The sequence below is a fragment of the Salvelinus fontinalis genome, chromosome 33 (assembly GCF_029448725.1).
Source record: "Salvelinus fontinalis isolate EN_2023a chromosome 33, ASM2944872v1, whole genome shotgun sequence".
In the NCBI taxonomy this organism is placed as follows: domain Eukaryota; kingdom Metazoa; phylum Chordata; class Actinopteri; order Salmoniformes; family Salmonidae; genus Salvelinus; species Salvelinus fontinalis.
Window position 1 is genome coordinate 45,689,259 of NC_074697.1, and position 15,527 is coordinate 45,704,785.

Genomic DNA, 15,527 nt, shown 5'->3' on the forward strand with positions numbered 1-15,527 from the left:
ACACTTGGTCTGCGCATGCTTTGAGTACAGGTCCTGGTAATCCATCTGGCCCAGCGGCTTGGTGAATGTTGACCCGTTTAAAGGTTTTGTTCACATGGGCTACCGAGAGTGTTATCACACAGTCATCCAAAACAGCTGGTGCTCTCGTGCATGCTTTAGTGTTGCTTGCCTCGAAGCGAGCATAAAAATACATGTTGCTTGTCTGGTAGGCTCGCGTCACTGGTCAGCTTGCGTCTGGGTTTCTCTTTGTAGTCCGTAATAGTTTTCAAGCCCTGCCACATCTGATGAGCGTCAGAGCCGGTGTAGTAGGATTCAATCTTAATCCTGTATTGATGCTCTGCTTGTTTTAGGGTTCGTCTGAGGGCATAGTGGGATTTCTTATAAGCGTCCGGATTAGTCTCCCGCTCCTTGAAAGAGTTGGCTCTAGCCTTTAGCTCAATGTGGATGTTGCCTGTAATCTATGGCTCCTGGTTGGGATGTGTACGTACAGTCACTGTGGGGATGACGTCATTGATGCAGTTATTGATGAAGCCGATGACTGCGGTGGTTTATTCCTCAATACCATTGGATGAATCCCGGAACATATTCCAGACTGTGCTAGCAAAACAGTCCAGTAGTGTAGCATCCGCGTCATCTGACCACTTCCGTATTGAGCGGGTCACTGGTACTTCCTGCTTTAGTTTTTGCTTATAAGCAGGAATCAGGAGGATAGAATTGTGGTCAGATTTGCCAAATGGAGGGAGAGCTTTGTATGCTTCTCTGTGTGTGGAGTAAAGGTGGTCTAGGATTTCCCCCCCCCCCCTGGTTGCACATGTGACATTCTGGTAAAAATTTGGTAAAACTGATTTAAGTTTGCCTGCATTAAAGTCCCTGGCCACTAGGAGGACCGCTTCTGGGTGAGCATTTTCTTCTTTGTGGCCTTATAGAGTTGGTTGAGAGCTTTGTGGTGGTAAATAGACGGCTATGAATAATACAGATGAGAACTCTCTTGGGAGATAGTGTGGTCGACAGCTGACTCTACCTCAGGCGAGCAATACCTCAAGACTTCTTTAATATTAGACATTGCGCACCAGCTGTTATTGACAAAAAGACACACACCCCCACCCCTGGTCTTACCAGAGGTAGCGTCTCTGTTCTGCCGGTGCATGGAAAATCCCGCCAGTTCTATATTGTCCGTTTCTTCGCTCAGCCACGTCTCAGTGAAACTTAATATGTTACAGTTTTTAATGTCCCGTTGGTAGGATAATCTTAATCGTAGGTCATCAATTTTATTTTCTAACGATTGCACGTTAGCAAGGAGAATGGAAGGCATTGGGAGTTTACTCGCTCGCCTCCGGATTCTCAGAAGGATCCCCGATCTGCGTCCCCTTTTCCTGGCATCTTATCTTCACGCAAAAGGCGTGGATCTGGGCCTGTTCCAGTGAAAACGGGATATCCTTCTCGCCGGACTCATTAAAGGAAAAAAAATTGCTTTCTGATGTCCAGAAGTTATTTTCGGTCATAAGAGACGGTAGCAGCAACATTATGTACACAATAAGAAAAAAGTAAGTTAAACAAAAAATATATAAATTGCGCAATTGTTTGGGAGAATGTAAAACGTCAGCCATGTTCTTGGGCGCCATCTTCGCAGTTCACTTTTTCAGGCACAGATTCAACCTCTAAACTCAAAAGAACAGACAATGGCTTCTGTTTCACCACTCACGCCACCCTGTCTGCTTGGCACCAAATGACAAGCATCACAAACACCGGGAATCTTCCCCTTCAGTTGGTCAACTTTTACATTTACTACCAAAAGTTGCCCTTGGCGAGGCATTGGAAAACCTCCCTGTTCTTTGTGGTTGAAATTCACTGCTTGACTTAGGGACCTTACAGATAACTGAATGTGAGCGGTATAGACAGTAGATGAGATAGTAATTCAAAAATCATGTTAAACACGATCATGGCCACTAACTGTGGATAAGAGCGTCTGCTAAATTACTAAAATGTCACATGTAAAAGTCACAGAGCTAGTCCATGCAATTTATGTGACTTAAGCAAATGTATTACTCCTGAACTTTAGGCTTGCCGTAAAAGAGACTGAATACTTATTGACGCGAGACATTTCATTATTTCATTTTGAATTAATTCGTTTTTTTTTTTTTTTACAATTCCACTAACATTATGGGGTATTGTGTGTAGACCAGTGACAACAAATCCAAACTGTAACACAACATAATATGAGAAATTGTCACGCCCTGGCCTTAGTATTCTTTGTTTTCTTTATTATTTTAGTTAGGTCAGGGTGTGACATGGGGAATGTTTGTGTTTTGTTGGTTTTGGGTGATTCTATGGTAAAGGGGTTGTTGGGTGTAGTATATGGGTTTGTGTTGAGTACATGTGTCTAGCGTTGTCTATGTATGTTTAGTTGTCTAGGAGAGTCTATGGTTGCCTGAATGAGTTCCCAATTAGAGACAGCTGATTTCGGTTGTCTCTGATTGGGAGCCATATTTAGGGTAGCCATAGGCTTTCATTTGTTGTGAGTAGTTGTCTATGTTATACGTTTGTAGCCTGTGTGTGCACATCGTTATTTAGCTTCACGATCGTTTTCTTGTTTTGTTAGTGTGTAAGTGTTTTTGTTTCGTTTTGCCTTCTTCGTCAATAAAAGGAGATGGCTTATTTTCCTAATGCTGCGTTTTGGTCCGTCAATCCTCCACGCGATCGTGACAGAACTACTCACCAATACAGGACCAAGCGGCATGTAAAGCGGCAACAGGACCCACCTACACAGGATTCTTGGACATGGGAGGAGATACTGGATGGTAAGGGGCCGTGGGCACAACCGGGAGAATATCGCCTTCCTCGTGAAGAGCTGGAGGCAGCGAAAGCCGAGAGGAGGCGATATGAGGAGGCAGCACGGAAGCAAGGCTGGAGACCCGTGAGTAATACCCAAAAATTTCTTGGGGAGGGGCTCATGGGGAGTGTGGCGAGTCCAGATGGGAGAACTGCGTCAACTTCCCGTGCTACCCGTGAGGACTCTAAGAGGGAACCTGAGCCAGTCGGGCTGATATTGGAGGTGAGCAATGGGAATGATGAAGAGACTGTTAAGGATTTATTGGGGAGGTTGGAAGAGAGTGAAATGAGGGAGCTGCTGTGTTGGTGCGTGAGGCACAACATCCACCCGACAGAGCGTGTGCGGGATGTGAGGTTACCTGAGTCAGCTCTCCATGCTCGTCCTGATGTGCGTGCTAACCGTCTGGGAATGACAGTCCCACGAACCAGGCTTCCTGTACGCCTCCCTAGTCCTACACCTCCTATATTAGCCCCATGTACTAACTCTCCTGTGACAGTCCCCAGCCCAGTACAACCAGTGCCTCCTCCACGCACTAGCCCTATGGTGCGTGTCTCCAGCCCTTTACCACCAGTGCCTAAATCACGCACCAAGCCTCCTGTGTGTCCCCAGAGTCCTGTGCGTCCTGTTGCTGCTCCCCGCACTAGCCCTGAGATGCGTGTCCCCAGCCCGGTACCACCAGTTCCGGCACCACGCACTAGGCCTAATGTGCGCTCCCAGGGTCCAGTATGCCCTGTTCCTTCTCCCCGCACTAGCCCTGAGATGCGTGTCCCCAGCCCGGTATCACCAGTTCCGGCACCACGCACTAGGCCTAATGTGCGCTCCCAGGGTCCAGTATGCCCTGTTCCTGCTCCCCGCACTAGCCCTGAGATGCGTGTCCCCAGCCCGGTACCACCAGTTCCGGCACCACGCACCAGGCCTACAGTGCGCCTCAGCCGGCAAGAGTCTGTCGTCTGCACAGCGATGCCTGAACTGCCCGTCTGCCAAGCGCCATCTGAGCCATCCGTCTACCCAGCGCCATCTGAGCCATCCGTCTACCCAGCGCCATCTGAGCCATCCGTCTACCCAGCGCCATCTGAGCCATCCGTCTGCCCCGAGCCATTAGAGCCGCCCGTCTGTCCCGAGCCGTCAGAGCCGTTCGTCAGTCAGGAGCCGCTAGAGCCATTCGTCAGACAGGATCTGCCAGAGCCGCCAACCAGACAGGATCTGCCAGAGCCGCCAACCAGACAGGATCTGCCAGAGCCGCCAACCAGACAGGATCTGCCAGAGCCGCCAACCAGACAGGATCTACCAGATCCGCCAGCCAGCCATGAGCAGCCAGATCAGTCAGCTAGCCATGAGCAGCCAGATCCGTCAGCCAGCCATGAGCAGCCAGATCAGTCAGCCAGCCATGAGCAGCCAGATCAGTCAGCCAGCCATGAGCGGCCAGATCCGTCAGCTAGCCATGAGCGGCCAGATCCGTCAGCCAGCCATGAGCGGCCAGATCCGTCAGCTAGCCATGAGCGGCCAGATCCGTCAGCTAGCCATGAGCGGCCAGATCCGTCAGCTAGCCATGAGCGGCCAGATCCGTCAGCTAGCCATGAGCGGCCAGATCCGTCAGCTAGCCATGAGCGGCCAGATCCGTCAGCTAGCCATGAGCGGCCAGATCAGTCAGCCAGCCATGAGCGGCCAGATCCGTCAGCCAGCCATGAGCGGCCAGATCCGTCAGCCAGCCATGAGCGGCCAGATCCGTCAGCTAGCCATGAGCGGCCAGATCCGTCAGCCAGCCATGAGCGGCCAGATCCGTCAGCTAGCCATGAGCGGCCAGATCCGTCAGCTAGCCATGAGCGGCCAGATCCGTCAGCTAGCCATGAGCGGCCAGATCCGTCAGCTAGCCATGAGCGGCCAGATCCGTCAGCTAGCCATGAGCGGCCAGATCCGTCAGCCAGCCATGAGCGGTCAGATCAGTCAGCCAGCCATGAGCAGCCAGATCCGTCAGCCAGCCATGAGCAGCCAGATCCGTCAGCCAGCCATGAGCAGCCAGATCCGTCAGCCAGCCATGAGCAGCCAGATCTGTCAGCCAGCCATGGGCCGTCCCTCAGTCCGGAGCTGCAGTCCCTCAGTCCGGAGCTGCCGTTCCTCAGTCCGGAGCTGCCGTTCCTCAGTCCGGAGCTGCCGTTCCTCAGTCCGGAGCTGCCCCTTATCCTGGTGCTGCCCCTTATCCTGGTGCTCTCCCTTATCCTGGTGCTGCCCCTTACCCTGGTACTGCCCCTTACCCTGGTACTGCCCCTTAGTCCGGAGCTGCCTCTTAGTCCGGAGCTGCCCCTTAGTCCGGAACTGCCCCTTAATTCAGTGGGGTTAATGTGGAGGGGGGTCATTTGGAGGAAGCTAAGGAGGCGGTTAGGGACTGTGGTGACGTGGGGAACACGACCAGTGCCGGAGCCGCCACCGTGGATGGAAGCCCACCCAGACCCTCCCCTAGACTGTGTAATGGTGCGCCCGGAGTTCGCACCTTAAGGGGGGGGGTTATGTCACACCCTGGCCTTAGTATTCTTTGTTTTCTTTATTATTTTAGTTAGGTCAGGGTGTGACATGGGGAATGTTTGTGTTTTGTTGGTTTTGGGTGATTCTATGGTAAAGGGGTTGTTGGGTGTAGTATATGGGTTTGTGTTGAGTACATGTGTCTAGCGTTGTCTATGTATGTTTAGTTGTCTAGGAGAGTCTATGGTTGCCTGAATGAGTTCCCAATTAGACAGCTGATTTCAGTTCTCTGATTGGGAGCCATATTTAGGGTAGCCATAGGCTTTCATTTGTTGTGAGTAGTTGTCTATGTTATACGTTTGTAGCCTGTGTGTGCACATCGTTATTTAGCTTCACGATCGTTTTGTTAGTGTTTTTGTTTCGTTTTGCCTTCTTCGTCAATAAAAGGAGATGGCTTATTTTCCTAATGCTGCGTTTTGGTCCGTCAATCCTCCACACGATCGTGACAGAAATGTAAAGGGATGTGAATACTTTCCAAAGGCACAGTACATGGCCTTGCATAGGCTCAAATGCAGAACATTCACTCCCCTAACATCAATACAACTGTAACATATTCCAAGTCAGAGATTCTAGGCACATTTATAAAGCCTAGCCGAACACAAACCAGCTGGAAACTAGAGGGCATTAGAGGCATAACTTTACGAAAACATTTGGAATGTTGTCAAACAAATAACACAGAAGTGTTGTGTTGCATTAACTTCTCACTACTATTAACCACACCTCAAACATTTCTTCTCAATCAGACTGCATGGTCCCCAAAATGGTTGTCCACATGAGCATAACAGCCAGGCACAGCAATAAAGCCCGGCACACATTCTACACAGGACCATCTAGAAAAAGTTGAAAGCTTCACCAGGTGCAAAGGTGGTTTCACACCTTTTATATGTTCCCCACTAATTAGGGTCATCCTTACAGAATCGTTGGTTCCTTCCCTGTCACACAAACAATTTGAAACACTAAAACTGTTTCATTGGCCTTGTGTGATAATGGACTCCATTTTGTGGTCTATCGGCGCCATCTGGTGGCTGAATAAGCTAAACACAAGGTGCAGGAAAAGTATAAAGAGATTAACCAGATGTACCGAGAGAAGAACCCAGTAGTAAAAGGAGAAACAGACTACGGTAAACGTTTACAAAATAAAATACACATGTAATAAGAATATGGCACGGCTTATTTTACAATACCAAACGCAGGACGGCGCTGCAATAAGTACCACCTCCTTCCGTGTGTCGTTTGCAGTGTGAAAGTTCATAGGGCATGCAAAGGTCGTGTTTTTAGCGAGCAATGGCTGCCTTGAGTTGGTTTACTTGCAGACAGCTGCCGCAGATTGCATCTCAGTTCGCCCGGGTTGTGAAACACGTCAGGCCGCAGTACCTCGGAGGACTGCCGGCGAGGAGAGTCCACGGGTCTTCGCGGAAATGGGTGGTTGAGAAGGAGCAATGGGGCAAGGCTCGGATTCCTGAGTATCATCAGCTGACAGAACTCGATAAGGCGGATGCCTTGGTAAATTACAATGAATATACGCCTGCATTACAGAAATGATTTGCGTGTGCTGACATCAACCACCTTTCTAAATCACTGGTATTTTTCTTATTGTTTGCTCTGCAGATGCTGAGAAAGTCCCACGAAACCGGTAACTGCACATCTACAGTGCATTCGGAATGTATTCAGACCCCTTGACTTTTCCCCATTTTGTTACGTTACAGCCTTATTCTAAAATGGATGAAATTACCACCTCCCCTGCCGCAAATCTACACACAATTCCCGCATAATGACAAAGCAAAAACAGGTTTAGATATTTTTTCAAATTTATCAAATAAATTTAAAAAACTGATTACATTTACCTAAGTATTTAGACTGTTTACGCAGTACTTTGTTGAAGTACCTTTGGCAGTGATTACAGCCTTGAGTCTTCTTGGGTATGACGCTACAAGCTTCTCCCATTGTCCTCAAGCTGACAGGTTAGATGGGGAGCGTCGCTTCACAGCTATTTTCAGATTGAGTTCAAGTCTGGGCTCTGGCTGGGCCAATCAAGGACGTTCAGAGACTTGTCCCGAAGCCACGTCTACGTTGTCTTGGCTGTGTGCTGGCGGTTGTTGTCATGTTGGAAGGTGAACCTTCGCCCTAATCTGAGGTCCTGAGCACTCTGGAGCAGGTTTTCATCAAGGATCTCTGTACTTTGCTCCGTTCATCTTTCCCTCGATCCTGACTAGTCTCCCAGTCCCTGCCACTGAAAAACATCTCAACAGCATGATGCTGCCACCACCATGCTTCACCATAGTGATGGTGCTAGGTTTCCTCCAGACGTGACACTTGGCATTCAGGCCAAAGAGTTCGGTCTTGGTTTCATCAGACCAGAGAATCTTGTTTCTCATGGTCTTAGAGTCCTTTAGGTGCCTTTTAGCAAACTCCAAGTGGGCTGTCATGTGCCTTTTACTGAGGAGTGGCTTCCGTCTCGCCACTACCATAAAGGGCTGATTGGTGGAGTGCTGCAGAGATGGTTGTCCTTCTGGAAGGTTCTCCCATCTCCACAGAGGGACCATCTGGGTTTTTGCTTACGTCCCTGACTAAAGTCGTTCTCCCCCGATTGCTCAGTTTGTCCGGGCAACCACCTCTAGGAAGCGCCTTGGTGGTTCCAAACTTCTTCCATTTAAGAATGATGGAGGCCACTGTGTTCTTGGGGACCTTCAATGCTGCAGAAATGTTTTGGTACCCTTCCCCAGATCTGTGCCTCGACACAATCCTTTTTCAGAGCTCTTTTGTAAATAAGGTATTTCAGTTTTTTTTATTTGTAATAAATGTGCAAACATTTCTTAAAACCTGTTTTCACTTTGTCATTATGGGGTATTGATTAGGGGAAAAACATAGTTTATCAATTTTAGAGTAAGGCTGTAGCGTAACAATGTGGAAAAAGTCAAGGGGTCTGAATACTTTCCGAAGGCCCTGTAGATTAGGAAGAGGTTTAAAGACAGGCTATTTGTTTAATTACTATGCTATGCATTTTGTTAGAATCCCTGTTGGCACAGTTAGATTAGTTATTGTAGTGTAAGACGATCTGCATGCGTCTCTAGGCTATGTTTACACATCTGAATCCAGGATCTTCAGCGACATGGGAGAAGCTCCTGACTGCAAACACTGATAGGGTTAGAGGAAGGGATGAGGGGTTGTTTTCAGACTGGGATCTCCGTGTTGTTCTGTTCTAGGTTTCCTGTCTTGGTTCCGTAACGGACTCCTGGCCACCGGTATCGGGGTCATCGCTTTCGTCCAGAGTGACGTAGGACGAGAAGCAGGCTATGGTAAGGAGGCTAGGAGGGCCAGGCTCTATTCTATTGCAGCGAAGCATAATTATCAGAACAGTCCTTAACGTTGCTGAAACGCACCCATTATAAATATACTACTATCGGTCATCAATCTTTCCGCCTCTCTCTCACCCCCCCAGCCTTCTTCATCCTGGGTGGTGTGTGTGTATCGTTCGGCGGGGCGTCCTACGTGGGCAGCCTGTTTTCCCTGAGGAAGATGATGCTTCTCTCCCTGCCTGCCGTGCTGCTGAATGTTGCTGTGGTGAGCAGCATCGCCCTCTTCTGGCTGTGTGCGGTATCGCTCTACATCGGACGCCTGGAGGTGGCGATTATACATGAGGGTGACGATGACGGAGGGGAGTGCCCAGACTGTCGCGACCGCTGCAACCACTCCCATGGCGACAGGCACCACGGCAACGACAAAGGCCAAGACAAGTAGAGCGCTTGAGTGGCAAAGGTGACGAAGTGCGTGTTTGATTCTTTGTGTGTGAGTGAGACGGAGAGGACTGATGGGGAGTGTGTATGACACCCAAAGACACGTGGGTACAAAGGGGATCAGTGAAAGGCATGATTTGGTTCTGTCCTCTGTGATAGTCGTTTGTGTGGGTGGGTGATTGTCTTAAATTGCTGTGATAGGTATCAGATGGGGCGGCAGGTAGCCTAGTGGTTAGAGCGTTGGACTTGTAACCGAAAGGTTGCAAGATCGAATCCCCGAGCTGACAAGGTAATCTGTCGTCCTGCCCCTGAACAAGGCAGTTGCTGTTCTGAGGCCGTCATTGAAAATAAGAATTTGTTCTTAACTGACTTGCCTAGTTAAATAAAGATAATATCAGATGGTAGATAAAAACTAAATGTAGTTTTATTTTACACACACACACACACACAATGTGAGAGTGCCTCATTTGAGTTTATTTACTCCTGATCATGTTTACTTTATGAATCAAAGAGCCCTGTACAATTCCTAAGCCATACTCTGAGCCAGCCCATGCTGTGTTCACCTAAATATGCTTTTGATTGATGCTATTTTTTTTAAATATCAGTTGATTCTATATCCATACAAAGGACTACTTGGATTCTTTGTAGTAATCCATGCTGGTGACATAGAATGAGGAGATGTATGTAGCCTGTGTTGACGTGTTGAATGGATGAACTAGGCCTAAGTGAATTGAACGATATAGGTCATCAACAATGGTCTATCTTTCTGGAATTCGATGTCCCTGTATGCGTGTAAGTCTGTGGGTTTTTCTTTTAATGTGTTTGTCTGTTCTTACAGATTTGAACAGATTTAGTGTTTTTTTTACCCATTTTGGCTTACATTTTTCCAAAGGGTTTTGTGATTCATATGGCAAATAGCACTTTGCCAGTTTTATTTTTGTCATGAGTTGTAATTACTTTAATAAACATGTTCAATGCAATCTTGAATTCAATATTCGATTTCTATAGAGTAGTTGAACTGTAGAGTAACGATATTTCATACTTTTAGTCAATCGAGGGTTGATAGTTTGGAGCTAAAACTTAATCAAAATACCAACCGTAAGAAACTATACAATTTGTATAACCTGTATGTTTTGTTAGCCTGAGCTACCATCCTGACCTGACCGCTGCGCTACCGAACATTAGCTTGCGAGACCTGGATGGTGGAACGAGGCGAGTTAAGTCTCTGGATTAGAGATAATTTGTATTGCAGTGTATTTGATTTCTGCATGGCCTTCAGTAAAACTTATTGTACAGCATTAGACTTTATGTATGCATGTATGAATATGTACATAAACACAGTTACAAAATCAAACTGGTGTTGTGTGTTTGACCCCTTTGTGAAAAGACGACTGTATGTTTGTGGTCAATACTTAAAGGTGCTACACAGGATGAAATCAAATGAAAATTGCATTGTAATTTCAGAAAATGTCCATAATATGTTTCACTTAATACTTACCCACCGTTGCTGTTTTGACTTTGTGGCTGTGTTATATTGCGGAAATCGCTGTGTCATGGTTGTTAAAATTCGACATGGTTTGCTCAATTTCAGTTTGTGTGAGCAAATAAGCACTAAATAGTGTAGGGAATCATTGTATCATCTAAATCGCAGTGAAATAATATTTTCAATAACAAATATCGTTTTTACAACTGTTGGAACAAACCCACAAGTAAAAGGCTCAACTTGCACATTCGAATTTCTGAAATTACAACGCAAAAATTACTAAATATCCTATGTGCAGCACCTTTTTAAAGAAATCAGAATTTTGCGTACACAAATGTAGGGTTAGCTATCGGATTTGACACCATAGAAATGGAATAAGAATACGGAATAAGAATGGCTGACGTTCCTGTCACTCAACCAAGCATTGATGCCTTGTACTCCTCCATCCTCCTCTCTGGGTACACTACACACAGAGCAGCACCTCCCGTGCTGTCTGGATAACACTGCGGGAGGGGGATTATAAGGATCACGGAGTAGGTTACAGACCCTGGTGCTGGTTATCTCGCATCCATCGATTCACTGGAGAGATGAGAAGGTTCATGTCGAGGCGAGAGCTGCTGAGACTCACCTCTCTGTCCTGAGGTCGGAAGCCCATCCAGTGCTTCTTACTAACCATCCCTCTCTTTCCTTCTCTTTCTCTCCACCACTAAACCCCAGGCGTTTTGGCGCAGTTAGTTTCTCATGCAGGGTGTGTCCGGGTGCTACATCATGCCCCCCCTCCCTTCTCCTCGGCTGCGTCTGACTGCGCAGGCAGCTCTGTTTGGCATGCAGGCGGCTCCTGGGGCCTGGCGCGTCTAAAGGGCATGGCGCCAATCAGCACGCACCCACACTGACAAACACCCGGACCATGGACTGACTCACAACATCACCAACCCACCTCACGGCACCATGGACTGACTCACAACATCACCAACCCACCTCACGGCACCATGGCAGGTTATAGATGAGCGTATTACCCTTCCCTCACGACCTGGACAGAATAGAGGAGGGATGGGGCTGTAGCAGTGAAAGAATGAGTGGAACAGGTGGTGTGGGTGGGGATGGAGAGACTGAAGGAGGAGGGTTGATAGTGTAAAATGAGGGGTAAGATTGAGGGAAGATAAGAGGTGGAGAACAGAGGGGGTGGGGCACGTTGAAAAGTGGTGTTGAGGGTGGTGTAGTTGGGGATAGGATGTATGGAGGGAGGGAGGGAGGGAGGGAGGAGAGGGGGTGTAAAGGAAAGGGGGGGGGGTCTACCTTCAGTTCTCACTCAAATATTTCCTCTCATGTTTTCTGTTTCAGTGTCAAGCCCATGTGGCCAAGGTACTATTTCCCAAGAGACCGCAGCTCCGTTTCAGGGGCTGAGATAAGCCTTCAAAGTCACTGACAGACAGACAGCCAGGGCGTAGGGTTGAGGAGAGACGCCCATGTCCCCACAAACCCACAGTCCCTATCTGAGATGTAGACCTTCACACCCACCATGGGACAGGCTATCAGCTGAAGAGCTCACTCCTGAGAAAAGCAAGAGATAAAGGAGGAACCTGAGGTCATTTCTTAGCTCTCTTTACACACGCGCACGTACACTCACATTTTCTCCCCAACAACTGCTCTTGCTTAGTATGCGCTTCCTTTGGTCTTGAGGAGGAATGATCCTCACTCTAATGAACTGGGGCCTGCCACTTGAATGTAAAACAGGATTTAACCCGTCTTCAATGTCAGAGCCCCTCCCTAGGGCTGCCTGGAACAACACAACACCCGCTCTGAAACATACACACGTACGGCCCCTCGGTAACACACACACATGCTCGCATTCGCGCACACATAGATACACCGGCCATTCGCACAACACACTGTATGCATACACACGGTCTCAGGCAGACAGACACAGGCACTGCCTCAGTCACACACATGCAGACGCGCACACACACACACACACCCTTTGTCTAAATCTTCAGAGCCATTACTAAGAGAGCTTTGGCTCATAAACCTGGATATACAGTATACTGTCTAACGGGCATGTTTTCTCTGCACCACATCAGGCCAGGGTCACTCAAACCTGGTCTACAGGGACCAATATGGATGATGGATTTAACATCAGGTACTTTTTCATGAACATTGTTATGCACCCGTGTGCGGGGCAGGTATAGATAAACTCAGCCATCACCTTCATCTTTCAATGTCTCGAGACATAAAGTCGAGATGACTTGAGACACAGGCATTTTAAGACATCTTGAGGTACATTCTGAAGGCATGTTTTTAGACAGGCAGTAGCCCGGCCCACTCTTACCGACAGTCAGTCAGACACAAGAAAGGAAATAAGAAAACTTTCTTGTACTCCTCTTATGGAATATTTTATTATCGTCATCAGTATCATAGTATTTATACATTGGTTCGTTTTAATTTGAAGATCAGAAGGGGATGGTATATTCAGAAATATTTGAACAGAAAGGGGTTAGAGTCACTGATGAAGCAGGTACGTTTAAAAAATAAAATCTGGTCTTATTGTTGTAGAGCCAGTGGAATTACAACCGACGCACAGACGAACAGACATACAGACGGACAGACATCCCCTCGTATGACAGACATGGTCCTATACAGCTGACATCCGACCCCGTCCATCAGTAATTCTTCATCTATAACCAGGACAGCGATTTAAGGTTGGGACATTTTAATCTCTAGAATTTCAGTTTGCGATGATGATCTTTCTCTTATGACCTCATAATATTTGGGATGGGATTTCTGGAGATGAGTATAAAAATGGATATCTTTGATATGATTTAATATATGTTTTCCACCCCACCTCTAATGACCTAATATGGATGTTTCCGGACAACCACTTTGAGAACAAAAAGCTACAGTTCTTATTTTATTGACCACAACTGTACTAAATCCCCATGGTCATATTTGAATGACAACACGTTTAATGACCGCGTTTTAAACTCCCGCGGTCTTTCTTTAATGACCCTACATTTTCTGGTCCGTTTGTGGTATTCATCATGACCACTCTGTTATTTAACCCTTAAAGTACACAAGGACATTCAAAAGTGCTATGTGTTCATAACAAATTTCAGTAAGTGCTCGGACAAATGTGAATAATTAAAAAAAATATCCCCCCCCCCCACACCCCTCCCCAAACCCTTTATTATGAATACATTTGTAGAGGGCTTCTGAATTAAACTGTGGCATTTCCCAAAGTATGTTCTCTAGTATAAGACAATAGTTTTTACACCTCTCCTACTTCACCGTATGGCAACAACATGACAATATAATAGGACTATGGCTTCCATCTCAAACCCAGCACAGCCCAGCGTCTTTCACTTTCACAACACTTCATGCTGTAGGATCATTTTCAGTTTTTACAAGACTGAAAACATTACAAAGTGACCAGCCAGTAGAGGTATTGTACACCCACCTCCCATCCCAGACGACATCGTGACAGAACAGCCTCAGAGTGGAATGGAATGTATCTGAGACTCCCCTCACTCTCTGTGCTTTCACAGTTTTAAACCCTCTTCAGTTTTTAACCCTCTTCAGCGAGGTTCACATTGTGGGAGGAAGGATAACCCGAGATGTGTTCAAATATTATTTTGGGCGTCCATGAGATTGGCTCAGACCTCTATATTTCCACCTCTGTGCCAGAGTATAATTTCTAACTCCGTTCAAGAGATGATTCAGTATTTCACGCAAAAATGGGGGAAAAATGTCATCCATTTTCTTTTTCTCTTTTTTCCCATTCACACATAAGTCAGTCTGACAGGCTCAGGAACAGTTGTTATAATACTGAGGAAGGAGTAGTGAAGGTGTGTATGGTCCTGTCTCTATGTACAATATGGCTTTAGACATGGAACTCTGCACAGTCATGTAACAGCAGCGGAGAGAGGATATGGTAGAGCAGAGAGGGGGACAAAGCTTGGACAACTAGTGGGGTAAAGTCAAGTGTCAAAGTCCACCTTGAGTGTCACCCATCCTGTCACCTGTGTCGGACACCATCTGACTCCCCACGGAAGCTGTGCAAATGGTCCTTTGTTCAGTTTCACAACCCCATATGTCCCAATGTCCTGCCCCCATGTCTCTCTCTAGCCCCATCTCTCTTTCAGTCCTCCTCGGACCCTGCCGCCCCCCTCAGTCCGTTCATACAGAAGGGGTTGAAGGGATTGTCCGAGGCAGAGAACCCACTGAAGGAGGGCAGGCCGGCCAGCCTCTGGAGGTGAGGGAAAAAGGCTGGGGGGCCCTTGTGGTGGTCTGAGCGCAGCCCCTCAGCACCGGGGTGGGAGTGGGGCAGCTCTGGGGGCGCATAGCGGATGGTACTGGGGGCGTACAGGCTCTGTGGCCCCTGGGGGCCGAGGGCCAGGGGGTGAAACAGCACCCGTCCTGCAGCACCCCCCGCTGCCAGTCTATGCAACAGCTCAAAGTCAGGCCCGCACCCTCGGCCTCCAGACAACATTCCCCGCTCCTCACAGGGTAGAGGGGAGGAGCCGGACATGGGAGGAGACATGGCGGGGGAGGGCGGGGTGAAAATACCATTGGGTGGGGCTTCACTGCTGGAGGAGGAGTCCGGGATAGGGGTGAGGGGACTGTCGCCGTTCAGGCTGCCGCAGGGTGTGTGTGTGTGTGAGGGTGGGGGTTGTATGTGTGAGGAGGTGTGTGTGTGTGTCCAGCGACCCCCTGTGGCCAGTGCCTCATGTTCAGTCTTGATGTTGGGGTGGCCAGAGAGAGGCGAGGACACTACACTCTTCAGGTGCTGGATTACCGCACGGCCGTTGTGCGCCCCGCCGCCCCTCATGGGGGTCTCCTCGCCTCGTTTCGAAGGCCCCTCCTCTCGTTTGACCCTCGCGCTGTCTCCCCCATGCTCCCACTCTCTCTCCTCTCCCCCGCTCTCGCTGCCCAGGTCTGAGGAGGCTGACACACTCCGCTCTCTCTGGCG

General features: G+C 48.1%; 2 protein-coding genes across 4 annotated transcripts in view; one reads left to right on the forward strand and one right to left on the reverse strand.

Moving 5' to 3' along the window:
- The first annotated feature begins 6,580 nt into the window (after positions 1-6,580).
- LOC129832379 (transmembrane protein 160-like) lies at positions 6,581-10,435 on the forward strand. Its single transcript, XM_055896399.1, has 4 exons — positions 6,581-6,850; positions 6,956-6,980; positions 8,551-8,643; positions 8,787-10,435. Exons 1-4 carry the CDS (start codon positions 6,632-6,634, stop codon positions 9,083-9,085), a joined length of 636 nt encoding a protein of 211 aa, XP_055752374.1. The 5' UTR covers positions 6,581-6,631; the 3' UTR covers positions 9,086-10,435.
- A 2,493-nt stretch (positions 10,436-12,928) lies between these two features.
- The window catches only part of LOC129832380 (neuronal PAS domain-containing protein 1-like), a 39,870-nt gene continuing 37,271 nt past the window's right edge, over positions 12,929-15,527 (reverse strand). For all 3 annotated transcript variants that reach the window (XM_055896401.1, XM_055896400.1, XM_055896402.1), the window contains exon 12: positions 12,929-15,527. This exon is cut by the window's right edge and continues 161 nt beyond it. In XM_055896401.1, coding sequence (XP_055752376.1) covers positions 14,697-15,527 — 831 coding nt within the window. In that variant the 3' untranslated portion in view covers positions 12,929-14,696.